General features: G+C 38.7%; 3 protein-coding genes across 5 annotated transcripts in view; 1 reads left to right on the top strand and 2 right to left on the bottom strand.

Moving 5' to 3' along the window:
* Positions 1-1,899: 1,899 nt before the first annotated feature.
* Positions 1,900-6,615, bottom strand: LOC119722642. Its single transcript, XM_038192864.1, has 5 exons — positions 6,191-6,615; positions 5,422-5,566; positions 4,966-5,117; positions 4,089-4,371; positions 1,900-3,462 (listed from the first exon to the last, which is right to left on the bottom strand). Exons 1-5 carry the CDS (start codon positions 6,374-6,376, stop codon positions 3,317-3,319), a joined length of 912 nt encoding a protein of 303 aa, XP_038048792.1. The 5' UTR covers positions 6,377-6,615; the 3' UTR covers positions 1,900-3,316.
* A 176-nt stretch (positions 6,616-6,791) lies between these two features.
* LOC119722641 lies at positions 6,792-10,942 on the top strand. Its single transcript, XM_038192863.1, has 4 exons — positions 6,792-7,188; positions 7,901-8,046; positions 8,927-9,332; positions 9,707-10,942. Exons 1-4 carry the CDS (start codon positions 6,972-6,974, stop codon positions 9,856-9,858), a joined length of 921 nt encoding a protein of 306 aa, XP_038048791.1. The 5' UTR covers positions 6,792-6,971; the 3' UTR covers positions 9,859-10,942.
* Positions 10,943-12,397: 1,455 nt separating this feature from the next.
* Positions 12,398-22,425, bottom strand: part of LOC119722640 (dnaJ homolog subfamily C member 13-like) — a 65,067-nt gene continuing 55,039 nt past the window's right edge. For 2 of the 3 annotated variants that reach the window (XM_038192859.1, XM_038192862.1), the window contains 10 exons: positions 22,207-22,306; positions 21,595-21,669; positions 20,828-21,028; positions 20,097-20,178; positions 19,078-19,294; positions 17,991-18,170; positions 17,183-17,323; positions 16,373-16,513; positions 15,543-15,642; positions 12,398-14,353 (listed from right to left, as the gene is read on the bottom strand). In XM_038192859.1, coding sequence (XP_038048787.1) covers positions 14,253-14,353; positions 15,543-15,642; positions 16,373-16,513; positions 17,183-17,323; positions 17,991-18,170; positions 19,078-19,294; positions 20,097-20,178; positions 20,828-21,028; positions 21,595-21,669; positions 22,207-22,306 — 1,338 coding nt within the window. In that variant the 3' untranslated portion in view covers positions 12,398-14,252. Of the gene's footprint in view, positions 14,354-15,542; positions 15,643-16,249; positions 16,283-16,372; positions 16,514-17,182; positions 17,324-17,990; positions 18,171-19,077; positions 19,295-20,096; positions 20,179-20,827; positions 21,029-21,594; positions 21,670-22,206; positions 22,307-22,425 lie in introns of all 3 variants that reach the window. The other variant, XM_038192860.1, reaches the window with a different exon arrangement.

Raw genomic sequence — 22,425 nt, 5'->3', positions numbered from 1 at the left:
TGTTGTCCAAGTTTTGCGACTCTTGACTTTGTACTGTGCTGCTCCATGATTTGTTGTTTAATTTAAATGTTCCAAAAATTCCGCCATTGTTTGCGGAAACAACGTTTTGGTTATAACTTGCCCAAACCAGGCAGGCATATACACTTTAGTGAAAGAGGTAAACGTTACTTATGCGATTCCGACAAAATTTGGTGTCTGTAATTTCTTTTCCGGAAAAAACATTCTGTTAAATGTTTTTGAAACCTGACAATTGTAGAATCCTTTGAAAGTCTCGTAAACATTTGTAAGAGTTAAGTACTTTCCCGCTCATCTGGTGCATGAACCTTCCCCTTTTTTAGGGGGAGGGGTGTCTTGCTATTTTTTCGTCATAATTTCGGTAAATTCGTCACGCGTGGCGATTGGCGTTGTATTGGAAAAGCAAATTCGTGTTTGTCATCTTATTTGCTGCTGTTTTCATTCCATTTCGTTTCTAGTAATTTGAAACGTTACGGTTAGGCCAAAAACAAAAATAAGTCGGTCTCTGGTCAGCGCGCGCGTCGATTTTAATCATGCACGTCGATCAAGGAATGGGAAATTGCACCAAGGCAAATGATCGAAAGCACCAAGGCAAATTATGGAGGACACCAATGTACATGAGGACACCAAAAAAGCAAAATAGTACCCACTTGTCTGTACAATCCAAGCTTGAAGAAAAAAAAAAAAAAGCAAAAAAAAAAAAAAAAAAGCCGCGTGGCCGCGTCAATTCCGGAACTTTGGTCTGACCAGAGACCGAATAATTTTTTCGCGCCTCTTTTTCTTTTCTTTTTCTCTTTTTTCTTCCTTTTTTATATTTTATATATACATATTTTTGCTTTTCGGGGGGGGGGGGGGGAGGGGAGCGCCCCCTTGCCCCCCTCGCGACGCCCATGGTCACTCCGAGCTACTGTACTTTGGTAATGTGACTTGTCAAGGAGCTGCTGGCGTAGTCTTTCATTTGGTTGGCCCAAGGTTAACTTGGTAAGCCCAAGGTTAACAAGGTTTTTAATCATTTCTTGATCATTTTTCGAATTTCTTCTCCCTCCTCTTGGTAATGCATTTCTTCTGTTCTCAGGAAGGTAAGTGGGCATGTGATGCTGCGAGCAGTAAGGCGCTTCGACCCGACGGTGTCAGATAATTGAATTGTTCTCCTTCGAAGACATCTACATGATACGGGTTCTGTCCGGGTTTGATACCTTATTGTCTTGACATCCATCTTTTCCTGGGTCGAGGCTCAAAGAAAAGTGACAAGAAAATGCAGAAATACCTATAAATGTACATAATTATGTAGGCCTCCAATGGGTCAGGTAATGCAAAAATGCACTGTCTGAAAAACCACTTTTGCTTTCTCAATTCAACGACGATCACCACATCTGACAATTTACCGAAATTAGGAAGAATTATAGAAGGCCAAAAACAACGAATTACTCTGCACCTAAAATGAATTCAATAAGTGGCTTTTTTGAAATCGAAATTGAGAATTGAGCTCGAGGATGTTCGGGGACGAAATTAAAGTGTCGTTATATGTAAATAAGTTTGTGTGATACAAGTGTTAAACATAGCTGGGAAAACCTAAAGCGAAATAAGCCTTTTCAAAGGCTTAGGCCTGACCCCCTCCAAGTTCTTCGTATCTGTATCTGCAGTGTATGTAAAAACACAATTTCTGGTTCTTGCGTGCACTGTCGGGTCGTGTGCAAGTTCTAAATATAAAAAAAATAAGTTTTAAAGTGAGCTTCGGTGTCTGGACTGGAAGGTTTTGGCATTTGGTGCACTTCTTGTGTATAGAGAAATATCCTTCAATAAAATGTACCGGTAGCAGTTTTTTTTGTGTGGTTACAGTACATGTCTAGTTCTGCGGTGACTTTGAGAGGTTGCAGACCGAAGATAACTTTAGATGTTTTATTGAATCACTCTTCATTTACAAATTTATGTTGTCATCCAGTGTTGCATTCTTATCACTTATGTGCAATGTATTTCCAAACACGATTTGTACTATTATAACAGATGAATGCATAATACAATTCAAATACAATGTACAAGTTATAGAAATGTTAGATTTTAAATTAAAGTCATATTAAAAGTGAAGAACATGTGTAATTATGTGTAAATGAACTGGAATTTTAAAAACAAATCACATTGTGTTGATAAAATCATTTGAATGTAAAATAACCCCAATATTCTATTTCAGGCTATACAAATGGACAATCTAGTAAAAAAGAAGATATTTTTAAACAGTGGGGCTCTTAAAATACATTTTTAGTATAATTATATACATGTAATGCAATTTTGAAGTAGAGCAGTTTTTATTTGTTTTACTAAACTTTTCACAAAACAATTCAAAAACAATACAATGCAAATATTCATGTGGAATATTCAATTTATCTTTTCAGACCCATTGTTTTCCAGTGCAAATTGTCCCATCTTCGTCAACCTAATCCGATTTCACCCATTCAGTACCACAGACATGAACTAGTACACATCCATATAGCCTGGGGATATCCGCAGGGTAGGATCTACAGGCAGTCAAGGCACATAGGGCCATTTATCTCAAAAGTAACCTATCAAATAATTATCATAAAGCTTACTTGCGAGTAAAGGTCATACTTAACACCCCCGTGGAATTATTCCATCTGGCTTGCTACCATTTAGAAGAAATCAAGAATGTGAGTGATTTCCAATGATCAGTCAATTGACAGATTTTTTTGGAAATACAGAGAGTATGGACAAAATCGTATTTTGTGATCAAAAGCTTGTGCATGGTTGTCACTTTTTTTCTCAAAAGTGTAATATCCACTGCGCTGAAACTTCACAGGTTAGGTTTAGAACGTTCTTCTTTGGATTTTGAGTGGTGTTATTATTGGAGAGGAACAAAATGCATGCAATGCAACTGAGCCTATATTTCTTTAAGCATAATCTGGAACGCTGGCTATGGGACGGAAAGGCTGTGAACTTGTAGTAGAGTCTATCACAAGTCCATCACAAGTCCATCACAAGTCCATCACAAGTCCTCCAGTCCCCAGGCAACACAAAAGCTAATTAACTTTGACAAAGGCATTCCTTTGTTATTGTCCATCCACTGTTTCTACTTGTGACTGGACTTGCAAATGGACTTGAAATTTACTTGTGACCGAACTTGTGACCGGACTTGTGACCGGACTTGTGATGGACTTGTGAATGGACTTGTTCTTGTGACTGGAGTTGTGATGGACTCAACTACATCACTGCTGAGAGGGTTACGCCATGTGGCTTTCCCTCTTAAGCCAGATCAGACCCAGCCCTATTTTGAGTAGGAGGTTTTTCTCTATTCACAGAAGCCGTCCATGTGCTTGTATCTGCTGGATACAGCTTGCACCTCCACTTGCAAGGGTCTTGTCCTTGCATTGATGGATTGTTCATACATCTGTCTTCCTCCGTAGCGGCCCATCTTGGACAGAGTTGCATCGGTGCCTGAAAATAACAACAATAATTGTACCTGCAATTGATTCAACTTCTGTGGTCATAGAAGAGGGCTTAGAAGATTAAAGGTGTGAGCACAGTGGCGCACCCAAGGGGGGGGGGCCCCTCGGGGGGATTGAGCCCCCCCCCCCAAATGTTTTATATTTTTTGGGTAATTTTTTTTTTAGTCCCACGATTTGACCTAGGTGATATGTATGTAGCCTTTTTTCAAGTAGTATAATAGGGGTGTAAGTGGCGCCACCGAAGTCAAAATATTCTTCCCCCCCCCCCAAAAAAAACCCCTTTTTTTCTGCGGCCAAACATTTTGGGCAACATTTTTTTTAAACAATTTGAAAAAACCTCTAAAAAATTTGTGAGCCCCCCCCCCCCCAAAGCCAACTCCTGGGTGCGCCACTGTGTGAGTAGAGCAAGTTAACTCTATATTTTATGAACTAAAAAGAAAAAGGATGTTTGATAACATAAGGAAGTTTTCTAAAGTATGTTAAGTGAAAAAAATATTTCAGTTCGTGTATGTAAATCTTTATTGTTGAACTAGCATGAGTCTGTGAAGCACACAGGCACTAATCGACAAAAAAGACTTATTTACAATATTTCCCCTCATTGTTCTTTAAACTGACCTGAATTCATGGCACCAGGCCTGCCAGAATAGTCTGGCACATCATACTGGCTGGGAATGATATGAACCCCAGACAAATGCCCCCTGACATTGGGTGGCTCAGTGCGTGGGTGAATGGTCTCTCGTCTGGTCACAGTGCACTCATTGGGCAACAGCCTGCGTCGGTCTGGGTTGTCCAATGGAGACATGAACTCTTGCCACTCCAAACCTGTGGTGATTGGGGCAGCCAGGCGAGGGATGGTCTTGGTGCGGTCTATGCTGGTGTTAACATAGGGAGCTATTTGCTGTGATTGAGAAAACAAGCAAAGCTAAGGAATAAATGGTTGAATCTGATACTGGGTTTTGTATGTTACATTTTGAATGTACACTGTACATGTATACATTGTACTTGGGTAATTTAAGATCAAGGGTGAGAGTTAGGGCCGTGTCACATAGGCAATTTACAAGCAACTTGTCCAAGGCAATCTCCAAAAAGAAAACGGCAGGCAAACTCCTATATTGCTCTGAGGAATTTCCATGAACAATTAGAATAATGTACTTCATCTACCTTGCAGTTTTTCTTACCAAGTCCATTTGGTTACCTTCAGGTTGCCTGTGAAAATTGCTTTGTGTGACTTGGCCTTTAAGATTTCTTCCACTTTTGGTTGTTTCAATGTTTAATTTTTTTTTTTAATTAAATTTTTGAGGTGGATTTACACGTATACATTACAGGGAAGCCAAGCTGTGCTAAACCCCGTAGAGAACAGTGCATAGTGCTTCTTAATGTAAAAATGAGTCACTTTCAGTACAAAAATTGAATTAAGCCATCTGGCAGGGGACAGGATGCAAGTTCAGCAGGTAAAAAGTAAAATGCTTTAATCACTTTGTGTGTCCCTTACCCTTCTGAAATTTTGGAATTCATACAGGTGCTTTGTGCACATTGTTTCCAGATGAGCCTCATCCAGAGCCCGTCGACCACGACTTGTATTGCAGCAGTCTCCCTTAAAGTCAACCAGGGCATATGCAATCTCAGAGAGTTTGGTGATCAAATCTGAAAAGTGAAAATCAGTATTGAAATTAAATGTAAACATCAAATCAATTTCTGAAAAATATGTTGATCACTTTAAGCCTGTATGATATTACTGTCTTAAATGATTGAATGTCCCTAGTTGTTCATATTGTATCATTAAACTGAAGTAATGTCTTCCTTACTAAAGTAAATTACAAGTCGAAACAAAAAGTGATAGTAATAGTATACACTTATGAAATACCAACATTTAATATTTGTAAACAGCCCCTGACTCCTGCCAAAACAATCACTGATAGTAACTAAGTTTGTATTCTCCATTTCTCACATTTATTTTCTGATTCGTGGTCTGCTCTCCAGAAGTGATGATGGTAATTGTCTCTGGTTTCTTCATAGGCTCTGTCTCTGGCCAACTCCTGAACATCTCGACGCAGGGCAATCAACTCCTCTCTCAAGTTGCTCGTCTTGTAATACTGATAAAAAAATGGATAATAATTATGACAATGGAAATTTTTTTTCTACCAACTTCATTGTTTAATGTTAGTGCGGTATGGAAATAGGCCCACATGAGAGTCTTGACGGATAAAATCAGACAGTTAAAACACTGGAATGGACAAAATGCTTCAAGGAATCTCAAATACTTTTTTATAAGTAAAATTAATTTTGAAAAATACATTTAAAAGTAAGCATTAAAGTTGTTGAATGTTGGCCTAATTTAGTTATTTTGAATTGGGCCAATTGAGCTACGTAATCTCGATCAACCTAGCCCATTCCACTTTAGCCCGACTGCGTCTGGCTGTACAGTACTATCGCAAGCTCTGTAGTACGAGCTTGCGATAGTACTGTACGGCCAGACGCAGTCGGGCTAATTCCACTCCAGTTCTACCATGTCTACTATTATTACTAGTACTAAGTTACCGTCATTAGAAAGAATTAGGCCTAGTCCGAGTAACTAGGACTCTACGATTCGCCTTTTTTAACATTTGGAGATGGTCAAATGTTAAAAAAAAGGCGATTCGTAGAGTCCTACTCGGACTAGAAAGAATAGGCCTCTAGTCTGACTCTAGTCTATGTTTGTCTCGTTTGCCTCAGCCTACCTGTGTATCAGCCAAGATCCCAGCGACATTTTGGCTGACCATTTCCATTGCTTCATGTATAGTCTCGGCGGCAGACGCATGGTCGATCAGACTACCACTGTTGTTACTGTGGCTGATGCCCACCAGGCGGACGGGCTTGTCCACCGGGATCCGCACCGCTGGCAGGGCGGCTGTGTCGGTCTGCATCGCACACTGACTGTGTGGAATTAAACTCGAGCAGCCGAATTAACCTTGCAATCACAACGGTGAATTTAGGGATTAAAGAATGCAGCTGCAAAGTAGCTGAACTGACTAGTTTTAGGCAAATAAATTTGGTCGCTAACAGTTAGGCAGTATTAAAACTTCGAAGATCTTTATCTTTTATTGTCGAGACAGGTGTCATCTATGCAAAACTTGTCCGGGTACGTATTGCACATGTACAACAACACGACGGAAACGTGTATAATGTTGTCATATCGACAACCTTTGAACTGTTGTCTGAGTACCGCCTCGCATATCAATTGCGATAATACCACAACCAGACTATTTAAAGGTCAGAGTGGGTCACTGCCCATGCGTATCATGCCTAGCAGCGGATGTAAACAAGAGTTACAAGAGTTAGCAATCGTCTGCTAGCAGGGGTTAGTTGCAGCAAGATCAGTGGAATGTCGCGCTCAGGCAAAGTTTAAGTTTTCACTGATATTTTGTTTTATATGTAACGAGGATATCCCAAAGTGTCTAAGCAACATTACAGCACCTATCGGAGAAGAATTGTTGTGGTGAAGAAGCCCAAATCCACGGAATGACTTCAGCAAATCCAGCTACCCCGTTGACGCGAGCAGAGTTCAAGAACGCTTGCACCAGCGTGTTGCAGGGACTTGAATGCTTAGCTAGACAACGGGCACTGATTGATGACAAATTGGCAGAAAGTTTGCAAGAGCTCGGTCAGGTTGTCAACACGCTACGGCCGGAGATCGACAACAACAAGGAGTATTATGTGGATGGTCCTCTAGTGAGATGTAAGTTGAGGGGCGATTCAGAATCAGAAGAGTCAATGTAAAAAAAAAATGTCCATCTTTTTTCGAAATTGTTTTGACCCACCCACCCACTCCAAATCTCGATTTTTAAAATAATGCTGAATGACTATTCAATATATCCTATACATTGAAGCACACAATAACACTTTAAATGAAGCAGATATTTTAGGTCAATGCTCTCCCAATCCCAGCTCAGGAATTTCAATGGCTTTTCCAGGCTTCTGGAGCATGCAACTTTGTAGTTGTAAGACTAAGAGACAGAGTAGCAGTTGAGTATTGTGTGTGTCAATCATGCGCATAATGTCAATGAGCTGTATAATGTAATTATTGCTGTATGCATCTGTGCAGAATTAATTTTAACTGTCGTAGCTGAACCTCCTAGTCCAGAGCTTAAGTCTAGGTCTTGGCTGGTTGCGAATGGTGCTATAAGTCGGCCTAATTTTGTTAAAGGGTTAAAATAATAAAAAAATACTTAATAATTTATTTATAATCATACAAAATAATATGTTTGTTGTTACTTCAGAAATATGCCAAGTTACAATATAATTTTAAAATAGGCCCTAATTGTCACACACACAAAAATATGATAATGAACAGTAACCACTGCCTATAAAACAAAATTAAAAAGAAAACCTTTCCTCACTGTGGTGCATGAGAAAAAAAAATATTCTTAAGTTTGTTTGTTTTTCCACAGTTTTGTCGGCAAACATCTCCAAGGCTAAAGCCATAATTCAGGAAATCAAGCGTACCTGTAGCGAGAGAAGTGCTAACTACCATGGTATTGAATACTGCAAGGAACATAGTCGGCAACATCATCAGGATATTCAATCAGTCTTGGATGTAAGAATCCGCTTGTTACCCTCAGTCAGATCATCATTTAATGCTCAACAGTAAAACTGTTCCAAGTTACCCTGGGATTTGCAGTGTTGCTGACTGGGGTTGGATTTTGTGTCAAGTTTGTGTAGTATTGTAGTGGAGTCTATAGCCACATTCTCACAAGGTACATGTATTAGAGTCTGTGTATATGGCCATAAGTGACATGAAATGAGCAAAAACTGAGGAATGACATCTGTTACCATTAGGGCTACCACTAGAAAACACCATTTAAATGTATCATTCAGAATTTAGACCAACAGTAAAATCTATGGTATTACATGTATCATTACCATTGGATTCAAAAACGTTCCAAAACACCATTTGGGTGGCACTAATGTACCACAATTGTACTTTTGAATGGTACCTCAATGGTACACATTCAGAAATTGTTGTAAGGGAGATACCTCTTTTTCTAACAGAGACATACATGCATCTATAGATATAGAGATATTTCAATTTTTATTAATTAATAGAGGGAGCTCTATTAGAAATAATTGTTATTTTTTTTTTTTTTTCTCAGTTTCTGATAGAGATATCTTTATATTTCTAACAGAATTGGCTCTATTTCTGGATTAAATGTAAAAATTGTACGTCATAGGTTTTCATACAGTGTTCAATTTAGGAAGAATCCAGTGGGTCCCTAGCAAAAATGTTTATTTGTAGAGTGGTTTATCTGTTCAGTCCAAGTACTCCTCACATCAGCTTTTTCATGCGGGATTCAAAACAATATCTAATTACACTGCAGATGGCAGGTTCAATCTGATGATTGCACACTTAGGCCCTATTTAAATTTCAGTAACATGAATTAATTTTTTTAATTATTTGTGTTTTTTTTTACCCTTAGGCACTTAATGATTTCTATAAGCACACAGTCTTCCGTCAAGACACACAATTCATTGACAATGAAGTCACACGCAAGATGACCCCCAACAAAACCCGCTCGGCCAACTCAAGAGTTACATTTGCCGATCAGCTCACCGCCGAAAATGGACAAACACCCCTGAACACTGCCGCTGTAACATCAGCCTCATCAGAGAGATACACAGGCCGAACGGGCTTGGCATCCCCTTCACTGGAACAGCCCGTCCAGGTGTGGACAGCAGGGAGTATGGGTGACACAGCAGATCCAAGCACACCAGGTGCTTTTGAGCACATCCGAGACATGACACGCAAGGACATTCATCTAGAGAACTGGCCCAAGGATGAGAAAGTACCGCCTACTATCATGGAGAGAACAAGACCTCCGCTTGGTGAGCTTTTTGTTACTGATCCATTGCAATCATTTCCTTATCGTTAGTTGGACCAAGTATTAGTTATGTCCAACTGCCTTGACATAAGATACAGCAAAACATGTTGAGAAATTCATTGTGCAACTCTCTGTTAAATCAACTTCACAGACAAAAGATTGAAGTGCATATTCTACAGAGCCCAATTATTTTTTAAAGAAAGACAAAGCTTTGAGGGCAAAAAAACTTGTTAAGAAACTCCAATTTGGCAGTAACATTGTTTTATCTGTGATATCCTCAGTTTTTTCCAAAGTGTAGGAGAAATTCTCTTTCCCCTTTTTCTTTATTTTGTGGTTTTTGAAAGTGACATTCAGCCTCATGTTGATTTTCGTTCACAGTTCACCCAGGCCTACGTGATGTACACAACTACCGTAACCTACCACAGTTCACCGGTATCAACCTACCCGTGAAGCAGGTACCAGTTGGTGAACTTGCCCTGCCGGCCCCCCACGTGCCTCACTGGGATTACCACAACAACTGCCGATACTGAGGACATGATGGAAGTAGATCTGCTGTAGTCGGCCAATCATAGCAGCTGAGCACTTCAGATGAATAGCTGCTGTGAGTGGCATTTAGAAAGCATGGACTCCAATTATAATACTTGTATTCCACATAGGGCCAATACCTTGGTTCGTTCTTACATCCTGGGGAGCCTACACTGCTATGTTTGGCAACATTTCCTTAATTGGTTCCCATTTATCTACAAAATGCTGAACATCTGCTGCTGGCAAATGTAAACTTTGGTAATTTTTTCAAGCTACTGTGTTTCTCTTATTTCAGTGACTGTTTTTCGAATTATAAATGAGTATCCGTAGAAAAGGTAAATTGAGAATTGAAATTGAGAATTGAGATTTCAAGTACAGCAGAGAAAATTCCAATAACCAATTGTAGGTAGAATAATCATCTGCTGCTGTGTTTCCTGTGTTCTTTTAAATGATAACGATAATAAAGTTGTTTACATTGTTTTCACTGTCTGAGAAGTTACTAAGTACTTTGTAAAGTTGGTAACAGGTACCTGATCCCATAATCTGGTACCTGATAAGAAGAGTACTGTTAATACAACATCCTGCTCATAACAAGCCAAATATAAGGTCCCAAGTCTTTGTTTTTCTTTTACTGTTAATACAAGGCACCTGTTATAACAAGGTAATTTGTAAATTCCCAAGGACCTCTTTATAGAGGTGTTCGACAGTACTTTACAAAATTAAGTTATTGCGTGAAAAATAAATGGACATTCTCAGAGGGTCGAAAATATCCATAATAAAAGAAAGTATTTTTTTTCCGTTTAAATAAAACAAACAAATCCCAAATTTGTGAGCAGGGGAAAAAATGGATTGTGTTAAAGACCACGGGTAGAGATAAGTACCCATGAATACAAAGTCAAATGTGAAATCTCATCTATACAAATTTTAACATGTTTAATAAAAAAAAAAAACACAGAGAATAATTTCATTTGTACAATATAATCATTTATTTGCCGTTTATTTATAGGAGCTTACGATGCATAAAATTAATTTGTTACATCTTTCTGCAATAAGTTTTTAATATATATATCATTGTCATTCATACAGAAATCAGTTTTCAAACGTGTGATTATTAAGGCGACATTTTCTGGTCAGGTAAATAGAAAATAAGGAATGTTACACTTTCTCACTTTTCCCCTCATAAATGTCTTCTTTTTCTGGGAGGGGGTGCTGTGTTGGGTCACAACAATCAAATGGTTAAGATTATGTCTATAGTATAAAAGAAAACATATTTTTTGAGAATAATGAATCATATTAAGAAGACAGCAAAAAAAAGAGCTGATTCACTGGTTTTTACATGGAACAATTTGCCATATAAAATGGTCCAATAAACGCTTGAAAAATATGCCACACAACAAAAGTTGCCAGTTTTTACAAATGCGGAATAATTGGTTACCAGGAATTACCATTTTATTCATTGCCTGTTTTTTTTAATTACCTGCCAATGTGGTTTAGTATAGATTTTTCCCTTGCTCTATCCACACATAACATTCCATCACAATTTCTATTTTGCAATTTGTCGATCTGCCAAAGACAATCGAGATGTACTGACAGTGACACAAAGTTGGGAAAGCATTTCCACAATATGAATATCAATTTCTTTTGACTGCAAAACTAGTGACCAAAATAGTCAAAATATAAATACAAGGGAAAAACTGTCTAAAATGATTTGTCCTCAAATTGAAAAGCTTGAACTCTTTAGGCTAAGAGAAGTTTGGTAGAGTGACATACTGGGAACAATGATTTGGGGACTTGCTATAATGGTGACAGGTAACCGAGATAACTGAGTCAACTTGTTTCTAGTCCTTGTCAATTCTTGACGACACATATCATTCTGCCGCTACACCTGCTTATATGAAACCGAGTTTTGTATAAAAGGTAGCATGTCTTCAAAACAACTCTCACATTATTACAAGAAAAGTGCTTGAGAAATTGTGAGGACAGCATATTTGAGTGAAAGACATTAGCTTCATATGGTTTGTTTCGCAGAATCGCCCTATGGGCTCCGTGCGCGAACGAGAGAGCTTCTTTTTTTACCACTTTCGAGAGCCTTGCAGACGGGATACAGTGTGTGTGTGTGTATACATGTATGGCTTTACGATAGAGGACAGACACACAAAGGGAGAACAAAAGATCCTTTCAGTCCTCCAGTGTTGGGTCTTTTGTTGAAAACTGTCCTCGATCATAGGGTTATGTGCTTAGTCTATGGGAGAGTGTTATATTACAGGGACAAAGGGAAACACAAAGTATTGTCCTCGGGGGTATAGAAATTCACAACTGTGTGTACTGGTTTGTGTGGGTATAGCACTCTGAATGTGCACAGTGCCATAGCGTCTGTGCGTGAGCGTCAGGCATCGTCAGCAATGCGTTCCAATGTCTCTTCCAGTGGTCTCTCCTTTTCCTGCCGTTGAGGGGGTACTTGTGCACACAGCCCTTACACTGAGGCTTCTTACTTTAGCTTATCAAGAGTTGTTTAAAAGGAAATGCATTTCTTTTAGTTTAACATTTTCATCAGACAATTTTTTTTTACAGAGGTCATGGAAACAGATCATTCACATAATTGAAACACTGAATGTTGTTGCCAATACATGTACAAATTTGGCATTTGGGAAGTACTCCTTGCAAAACAACTAATATTAAAACAATATCTGTACTGCATATCTAATCCCCTTTAGTTATGTCTGACTTGGGAAGTATGAACAATTTCTGCATAGCACAATTGACTGCGTCCAAATTTCATACTTCACTGGCCGGTATTCCCATCGGAAGTGTCAGCATGCCAACATTTCCGACTTTCTGACAGACAGTCGGAATGCTTGTGGGGAATACATGGGAACAGCCCAACCTAATGTATCTACATGTATGAAGAATTGGACACTCTGTCTGATGGTGGCATGATCTCCATTGAAACTATCAAGGAAAGAAAACTCATCAATAGTTTGCCTTAGATACACATGATCTTATTGAACTCATTCTGCAGACATATCATCATTGTCTTCTTATGGATGCTTTTCTCCATAAAAGCAAAAAAATCCAACTCTTTCTTGGCTCCACAAGTGATGATTACTCCTCATACACCTGTCATCAGGAACAAGTTGATGAAAAATCCATAATCTACACGTATTCTGGAACTTAACTCAGAGTAACTTGCAACACTGCATGCAAAACCATCGTCAGGCAACTTTGACGTAAGTGTGCGTTCAACCTGTGAAAACAACACCATTGAATCGCGTGCGTTGTTTGCACGAGCAATTCTCCAAAACTCTGCAAGTATGCAACCTATACCAGCGGCAAAGCAATTTGCGTTTCCCGAACATGCACATTTTAGACGGGCACTGCACTAGTGATAGACAGTAAAGACAATCTTGAATCGCCCAACAGGCAGCCTAGCACCAACCACGCACAACATTGCAATATTCCTTCATTCCAAAAAAAAAATGCTGGGTGGGACTTTGTAAGCGATGGTTTTGGACTCAATGTTAAGGACTGCTCCAAGTACATTCCAGAAAAAAAGATAACTTAAGACTTCATTTGATGATATACATACTCCTTTTCTACATGAGAAGTGAAATTTAGTCCTCAGTTGCTAGCATTCGAAACCTGATGTTGCTTGAGGTTATCAAATAAAGAAGAACAAAAATGAATTTTATCTAAAAGCTGTGGCTCCAATAAAATATTTTAGTATAAAGCTGCACGTTTTGTTTGTATCTTATATGATTCAGTTTCAACAAAATATTTTTTTATATACAAGCTTCAATATCACAAGCTTTAAATTTAAAGCCTTTGCCATTCAGTGTGATCTTTTATGTTGATAAGCGACCGTCACAATTCATACTGAATCCATTTTTGGGGAACAAGATTCCAGATCTCATTAAATTTGAACATATACTCCAATCTTTCTCTCAACTCACCTTCAAATGATGTTGTTCAATTTTAAACTTAAGTTCCCAGGTAACTGTTATTTCAATTTTATACACAAATAATAAATGAAAATATAACTTTGTGTCCTTCATTACGTTTTGGGTGCCATCAATTTTTTAGCTAAAAATTAAAAGTTTTTGCCAAGAACTAATAAAAGAACTACATGTATTAATTTATTCCAAAAACGATCAAGTTTACAGTCATAAGTTTATTGAGTTACTGTTTTGGAGTAATGTTATATTTTGTTGTTTGTTATAAAAAAAGGATATTGTTTGAACAAGGGAATCATTTTTAACAAATTAATACTTTTGCTAAAAACAAAACAAAAATTGCCATTTCAAAATTAGCTGTGAACAGAGTTTCCCCAGAATTTGTTCTGACTCTATTTGCGTCTATTCAGACTTCAAATCTTGCTTCCAAATCTGAGCCAGTTTTCTGATCAAGACTCATCTGCTGGTTCTTGATTAGGATCTATCGGAGGCGGGGCACTTGGGACGGTGGAGGGTGTGCCTTGTGTGAGATAACCAGCCACCCCAGGACCTGAAACAAATTCAAAGAAAATCCAATAAGAGATCTTGTCATGAAACAAATACATGTACTTGGGTGAATGGTAAAAAGCCAATATGAAGCTGTACATCTCTACCAAACCAGACACAGATCCTTTGCATTGTAGCCATCTATTAGAAGTGCGTGATTTTGCTCCATTAAGATACACGAGTAGACCTCCTTTGCTATCATTGTTAGTGAATTTAAAAAAAAAAAAAAAAACAGCTCAAAGATGGTAGCCTATGGAATAGTCTCTTGCATACAAGCGTCTATGATATTCACGTAGACTCGGCACTTAATTATGTAAAGCAAGACTGCGTCTTGACCTCGAGATTCTGACCATTCAGCAGGCGCCTTCTAGCGGGTCTTCTGTAACCCGTTGTTGTTTTACTAAAACATGGCAGCCAAATTGACCAATCAACAGCTTAGTCCACATTTCTGATTGAAATGATGTCACAGTTTCTAAAGTCGATCCTGATTGGCTGGCATGTGGGTCACATAAAATCTGCATGTCAGGAGATATCAGACGTTCATTCGTGTGGCTCTGCACATGTGAACGCCTGATCCTCCGACTACAAAGATGGCAGCTAAATTCATAGGCTCTCATACAGCACCAAGTATACAGTGCTAAGGTCTGTGAATGGCAAAAGTGAATATTATTCTTGTTTTCAAAGCCCTTTTATCCGTGCCAGAACTAGGGGGACGGAAAAAATAACAGTTGGAGCAGTTGGCGTGATATTTGTCATTCCAGTCACACACAGATTTTTTTAAAAACGTTGCTTTAGACGCATATGTGGACCAGGATTGCCATGTGTGTAAGTCTGTATTAACTAGTGTGAGATATCACTGAATTGTCATTGACATACCGGGGTAATATGCATTTCATGCAGTGCTAGTCTTAAGTTTTGGATCCATATTTAATGCCTGTATTTCCTACTTGAAACATTTATAAGCAAGTTAGGAAATCACTGCCACATCAGATGTAAACAAACTGGGTTTTTCAACTTTTTATCTCAGACATTACATTTTCTGTGCCTCGGACATTAGAAACATGGCTAGCGAATATGAAACACGAACATTTTGGTGATTTCAAATTCAAATGACACACTAATAACCAGCTGATTTAATGAATAAATAAATGAATGACAAAATTGGTTGATAGTTAGCAGACAAGGCAACCGACCTGTGAGATAACCAGAGACGTTGGTGTTAGACAGGAACAGATCATGCTTCTGATCTCTGTAGGATGACCACACTGACGACTTCTCTAATATTTCTGTCACCTGCAAAACAAATGAAGGGTGAATGATAGTCATGAGTCTACACTCATCATATCAAATGTGTTTCAACAAGTCACATATCAACTTACATTCAGAAGTTTGATGCTCTTTCCATTCCACTTTGAAATTCAGAAACAATGTGTACTATATTTTGAGCTGGTTTCCCAATGCCTTAGCATTTATGTCGCAGTCAGTGCCTTGTGGCTGATGGATTCTAGAAAACTTGAATCTCTTCCCCGAACCCATCACATCCCGCTCTCCACACTCTAGGTAGCTAGCCATAGCCTTAAGTGACTTCACAGTCAGTGCCTTGTGACTGATGGATTTTAGCTCACTTGAATCCTTTCCCCAAACCCATGACAGCCGGCTACAAACCATGATCTCCATACTCTAGACAGTAAGCACTAAGCCATAGCCTTAAGTGACTTCACAATCAGTGCCCTGTGGCTAATGGATTCTTGAATCCCTTCCCTGAACCCATCACATCCCCCTCTCAATACTCTAGACAGTTCGCCATAGCCTTGAGTGACTTCACAATCTGTGCCTTGTGGCTGATGGATTTTAGCTAACTTAAATCCTTTCCCTAAACCCATGACAGCCGGCTACAAACCTGTTCTCCATACTCTAGACAGTTAGCCATAGCCTTGATTGACTTCACAATCTGTGCCTTATGACTGATAGATTTTAGCTAACTTAAATCCTTTCCCTAAACCCATGACAGCCCGCTACAAACCTGTTCTCCATACTCTAGACAGTTAGCCATAGCCTTGAGTGACTTCACAATCTGTGCCTTGGTTGCTGCTGGGTTGTCTATCGAGTTCAGGCTGTCAGACAGCAGCCCCAGCAAAAACTGCACCAGATCATTATCTAAGGCCTGCCAAGATGAACAGACAGTCACATATCAAGATGCATTGTTGGACTGGAATTCTTAGGAAAGTTCAAACTCAGTAAATTCAATTTTTTTCCAACAAACTCTCAAAACACTGATTAAACAGTCTTATAGTATATTGGTGAAGACCTAACTGTTTACTCAAATGTGTTATGCAAAAAACAATATTAAGCCTATTACAATGATAGTAAATATACATTTTAGTAAATTTAGTTCAATCTGAGATTTCCATGTAAAGCTTTGACCACAAAAGATTGTCAAGTTGGTGAGAAAACTGCAAAAATGTTCAACATCTTTTTAAAATGAATTGACATGGAAAATACCCTTGTAGATTTCAACTCTTATCTTAGCTTTGATCTCAACACAATACATATTTCATACCTAAAATTGGCATATCCAAAGTTGAATAACATCCTATGATCTATGATCCAATTTAGAGATCACGTGTCTGTAAGGTCATCGACACAATGTCCAGGTCACCCTGCTAATGAAGACTGCAGCTTCTAGCCGAAACTTTCAGGTATGACATTTTATTGTGTTGAGATCAAAAAATAAGACAAGATTTGAAATCTAATCACCAACACAGATGAACTTTCACCCTAACCTTTGTAGATTTCATTTAGGAAAGCCTTAATTCTTAAGATGTTTCCATACCTGTTTGACTAGGTCTGACTGATCTTTCTGGAACATTTTGTGCAGACTGTCACATGCCACAGCTGTCATATCTGGCCGTGTCTTCATCCCTGCAATCATTGGCCCAATGCATTCACTCTGAGCCATGCTACGCACACAGATCTACATCGCCAATTCAAACAACAACAAAATGTCAATAACAAAATGACTACAAAAAGAATAATATTAAGATGACCTATACATCAATGACAATGGTCACAAAGTAGACCGTGATACCTTTGAAATTTGAAGATCTTAAAAAATGGAAGTCATTGTCTCACTACGGTATGCAGATCCTGAGCTTTTTAACGACCTTACAGACAGATTTTTGATTGTTGAATTTTTGTTTATAAAAGCCAAAGAATATCACTGTTGACTATAAATGCTTATTGAAACTGGCAACTTGCAAAAATTTATTTCAGAAACGTTTAAATGAATCATAACATATTTAGTACACATCAGATTATAACATATTGATCCTTTTGCATACTGTGTTGGACATGTGGTCTCTGTCTAAAGCCCGGTTCATACTTCATGCAAAAGCGAAGCGAAATTCGTGACGTCAACAATACGTTCGAAGCGCGTCTACTATTGTTAACGACATGAATTTCCCTTCGCACTTGCTTTCACATGAAGTATGAACCAGGCTTAATTCTCCGGCTTAATTCACCGGCAAGAGGATGCACAATCATGCATCCCATGCTGCAGTCATCACACACACAAAAACAATGAAATTTGTTTTGAGCTTACATTAAGTTTTCAATCTGCTCAAATAACCCATGATACTCACATCATCTTCCACAATGCTATTGACTGTGATTAATGCAGCGCGTGGGATGGCATCATTCTTGGACTTCATGGCAGTCAAGATGGTGGGTATGTGGCCCAGCTGGGGTAACTGAGAGGCAAGGTTGGTTTGGGCTTTGAACAGATTCACCACGGCTGACGTCACCATTTCCAACTCCTCATTCTGTCATTAAATAAAAACAGCTACTTTAAAATCCACACACTCTATCTGCTTATTGGCCCAGGTCATATCCCCGCTAAGTACATGATTTCCTGCTAACATAGCATCCAAGTATATTTCATGAAGACTGTAAGCAGCAAGCATAGCAAAGAGTGCATTACTCTTTGTACATACATACTGTCTGAACAGTCACAGACAGTTATACAAGCCTTTTGTACACAGGCTAGTCACCAACAGTCAGATCATGTATCTCATAAACGCTGTAACTAGTCAAATTCCATCAATAGACAAAAGCAAGAAACTGGTAGGTACAGCTGGCTTAATATCAATCACCTACTGTCAAGGCAAAGCTGTATCAGCTACATAAACAGTCACAGCCAGTCAATCCTGCTTTCTGTAGGCATGAAGCACTAAACTTTTAAAAACAAGTTACTTGATTTATTTTAACAGCCAGGATGGCTTTGTCAAATTTGTCTCCAGAAAAGGAGAGTTATACAATATGGTGCTGACTGAATACATGGATCTCATAATTCATAGTGCATAACTTAAATAACGTCTAAAAAGGACACTTTTTTCCGTTTTCAAACTTTATACTCCCCAAAAATTTTCAATTTGAATTCCCGTGTTTTTTTTAATGAGCCCCTGCAAAAAAAAGGATAAATTACATTTAAAAATGTGTTAATGAGGATCATCTGTTCCTAATTGTAGCAATATCAATGTATATTAACCTTGGTCATACTATAAAATCAAAAACGATATTTTTGGAAGACCAAAAGGACGCAGAATGAAGGTATGCACAAAAACGGAACATTATGCGAAACAGTATTTTCTGGATTCAAAACCACTTCAAACACCTATCAACCTTTACTGTTTAAAAAACAGTGTGTTATGTAATGTATTCATTGCTTACATTGGGTGACTTCTTCGTGATGAGATCGGTAAATTTCTCCAGCAAAGCCACCATAAACTCTCTTGGTTTGCGTAGAACCCATGTAGGTTGGGAGATGAAGAGACGTAAGAAGACACCACCAACCACCACCTCACCTTCCGAGTCCACATAGGCAACAGAAAAGGTCTCGGGTAGTTTCCATGTCACGTCAATGTCTGTATTCTGATTCTTGTAGTGTCTACAGGAGAGAACAGAAACAATTGTAGCACCAGCAGCTGATTTCACAAAACTTTACACACTTCAACCACACTTTACTGCGTAAATTGCGCAACATTTCACACTACGCAACATTCGCTTATGACAATTTTCAGTGTGTAGCGACTGAAATGATCTTTTTTACCAGCAAACCGTGATCGTTGTGAAGCCTGTTATTGCACAACTTATCAAGGTTGATACAAGACACTCACAGCTTTGTGTTTGAAGTAATTAATTGCTATTTTACTCATGACAGAGTTTTTAGAATTGCCGCACGAGTCCAAGATGTTTAGATCATTTAAAACGTTGCGCAGCTACGCCAAGTTTCGTGAAATCGATCGTAAGTTTATTAGGCGGCTGTGCAATAAATTTGTTGCAGAAGTCCTATGCACGGCGTAAGCCGTGCACTGTTTCTTGAACTTGGCTGCTGAGTCATATAAAATGCTGGGTCTTCAACAAAGCTTTGTTTCAAAAAGTAGCTTTAAATGGTAGGATAAAAAAATTCATTCGGATATTTGGTTGAGCCCTAGTTCCCAATAATGACAAAAGCATTGTGCTGGCCAGTGCTCCATGCAACCATCATGGTGCAGTTGAAATGATCAGTAGTCATTGCTGGTGACCACGGTGACTTTATGAACAAACAGTTGGGCACTGTTGATGACAAAGGTTAGTAGAGCTGCAGATATTTGGTGTAAAAACTGGGTTGATTCATTTTGAATACTTTGGTCTGTTTTGACTACAGTCTCAAACAGGAGCCCAGGGCAAATATAACAAAGACTACTTACTCATCTTTCATCCTCTTGACCGTCACTGAGACCTTCTCTCTGGCCTCATCATTCCAAATCAACTCTGGATTTTCATGAACACCTTAATATGAGAGATAATAAACATACATCAAATAACAAATTGCCTCCAACATTCTTCTCATCACAGTCCCTATGTGAGAGAAAGGCTTTCTCATAGGATCAGAAGGTCGAGCCTTCGCAACCATTTCAATACTTCTGACATAAATTATAACTACTTTAATATCAAAGCGTTTAAACCATCATTTTTCATAATTTCTGGAACAACTACTCCATTCAGTGCCGAAGGCATGTCCATTTTGCAGCCTAAGTAATTCTTCTCATGCAACCTTCAAAGCTTGGGAAGGTGTTTTTAGCAAAGAATGTCAGGGGTGATATGGGGGGGGGGGGTGTTGAAAAATCCACAAGATGATTGGAAGAGGGTTTGCAGGTCTCCGAGGGCCCAGAGCAATGTTAGGGTCTGTGGTATATGCTTGTGTTTGCCTCAAGCCACCCCTTACACTACCCATTGCATTTGTTCTACATAAAGTTTTAAAGGTTAAAACACCTGATTAAAAGACAAAAGGTTAAAACACAAAAAATCCTGATTTCCAGATTCTTTAAAAATCTTGAAATCAGGAAAAATCCTGACCAAAAATCCTGACCAATCTCACCCCTGGTATATCCACCCATCCATTGAGCTGTCTGTCATTCAGGCTGTCTCTCTGACTTACCTTCAAACATGTGAATGCTTGCCTCCGGGCTGTCTCGCATTGCATCCATGAAGATGGGGGGCAGAAACTTGCACAGGAGAATCCTGATGCGTGGTCCCATCAACTTGTCTGACTGCATCTTGGCAAAGAGCTCGGCTGACTTCTCCCTCACATTGGGGTTAGGAGAGTTGCAGAAGAGGTCTAGAACATACACCAGGCCACCTGGACAGGACACAGCAATTCAATTCAATGGAATATCTTCTTTCTTCAATTTTGGGGATTGCAACAACAGAAAACACCCCCCCCCCCCACCCCCCAAAAAATTAAATAAATACATTTCTGCAGTCGCTCCTGTAATGCTGATATGAGAATCTTAAATAAACGTCTCTGTCAAATATTTTGGAAAAGAAATCTCATGAAAAAGTTCACTACTAAGGCAGGCAAACAGCAAGGGCTGAAACCTGAGGCTGTGAACAAAGACTGGAAATGCATTCTAGACATTATACTGGGATGCATATCTAAATCACTTTACATTCATAAAATGTAATACAATATTGTTATAAGTACAGAAAGACAAATTGCTGAGACTTAGGATGAGATAGGAAGTCAGAACTGGTTGCAAAGAATTGCTCAAATAGATTGTGTAAGTTGGACTACTAAAATGATATCACACATTCTTGTTTGTTATATTCCCTAGGTATCATAGAGAAATGCTACACTAAAGAAGGATGTTGACATGTGGGGGATACCCTTGAAGGGACTAACATGAAAGGAAGGAATATAAATACCTTTGGCGGTAATCTCTTTGATGATTTTGGTATTGGAAGACAAGGCATTCAGGGTTTCAATCACCGTCAAGCATCCTATCCACACACAGAATCAAGATTATTACATTGCACTCCTAGATTAATAGACTAATGGCTTGTTGTGTATATCTGAAGTGGCATCAAATTACAATACAACCACATCAATTAGCCAGTAATTCAGACAACTTAAATAAAGTTAGACCACCATTTGTGTTTTATTTCTGGTCCTTTCTTAGGGAAGCAGGCACCCATATGAAGACAAATCTTATTGTTTTTTTCACAGCTTATAGAGGACACTTTTATAGCCAATTGAATTTGTTTGGGTCACTGCTATGGTTCAAAGTATTGAAATATTGGCTGCTTCAATTGATATAATAAAAAAACTAGCCTTCCTGTCACAGAAGTTCATTTTCCCAAGGCGAAGTGTTACCAATGTTGAAATGTGTGCTACCAGTAAGAAAAGGCAGCACTCCCTGTTCCAAGTGGTCTGATTTTGAGACGCTCCTTTTTATAATAGGAGGATTCATTGCCATAATACTCATTTTCCAGCAAGATTCAAGCATGAAATTGTTACTAGGGGCGGGAGTGACTGACCTGATGGCAATGAATGAAGAGTGAGTAGCAGATAGGGAAGTACATCTGAGTCAGCAATGTTGGCCACACATTCCCTGTTGGTTGTCACATTCCTTACAACCTAGTAGAGAAACATTTATAGTCAAGCAGTAGAGTATTATTGTTATTTTTGAGCTATACAAAATGAGACACTAAATTAACTTTAGTTCTGACATAATTACTTTACTGATTTGACTTGTT

The sequence above is a fragment of the Patiria miniata genome, unplaced genomic scaffold (genome assembly GCF_015706575.1).
Source record: "Patiria miniata isolate m_02_andy unplaced genomic scaffold, ASM1570657v1 HiC_scaffold_16, whole genome shotgun sequence".
Taxonomy (NCBI): Eukaryota; Metazoa; Echinodermata; class Asteroidea; order Valvatida; family Asterinidae; genus Patiria; species Patiria miniata.
Note: the sequence above shows the minus strand (reverse complement) of the source record. Positions and strands in the feature narration are given on the sequence as shown.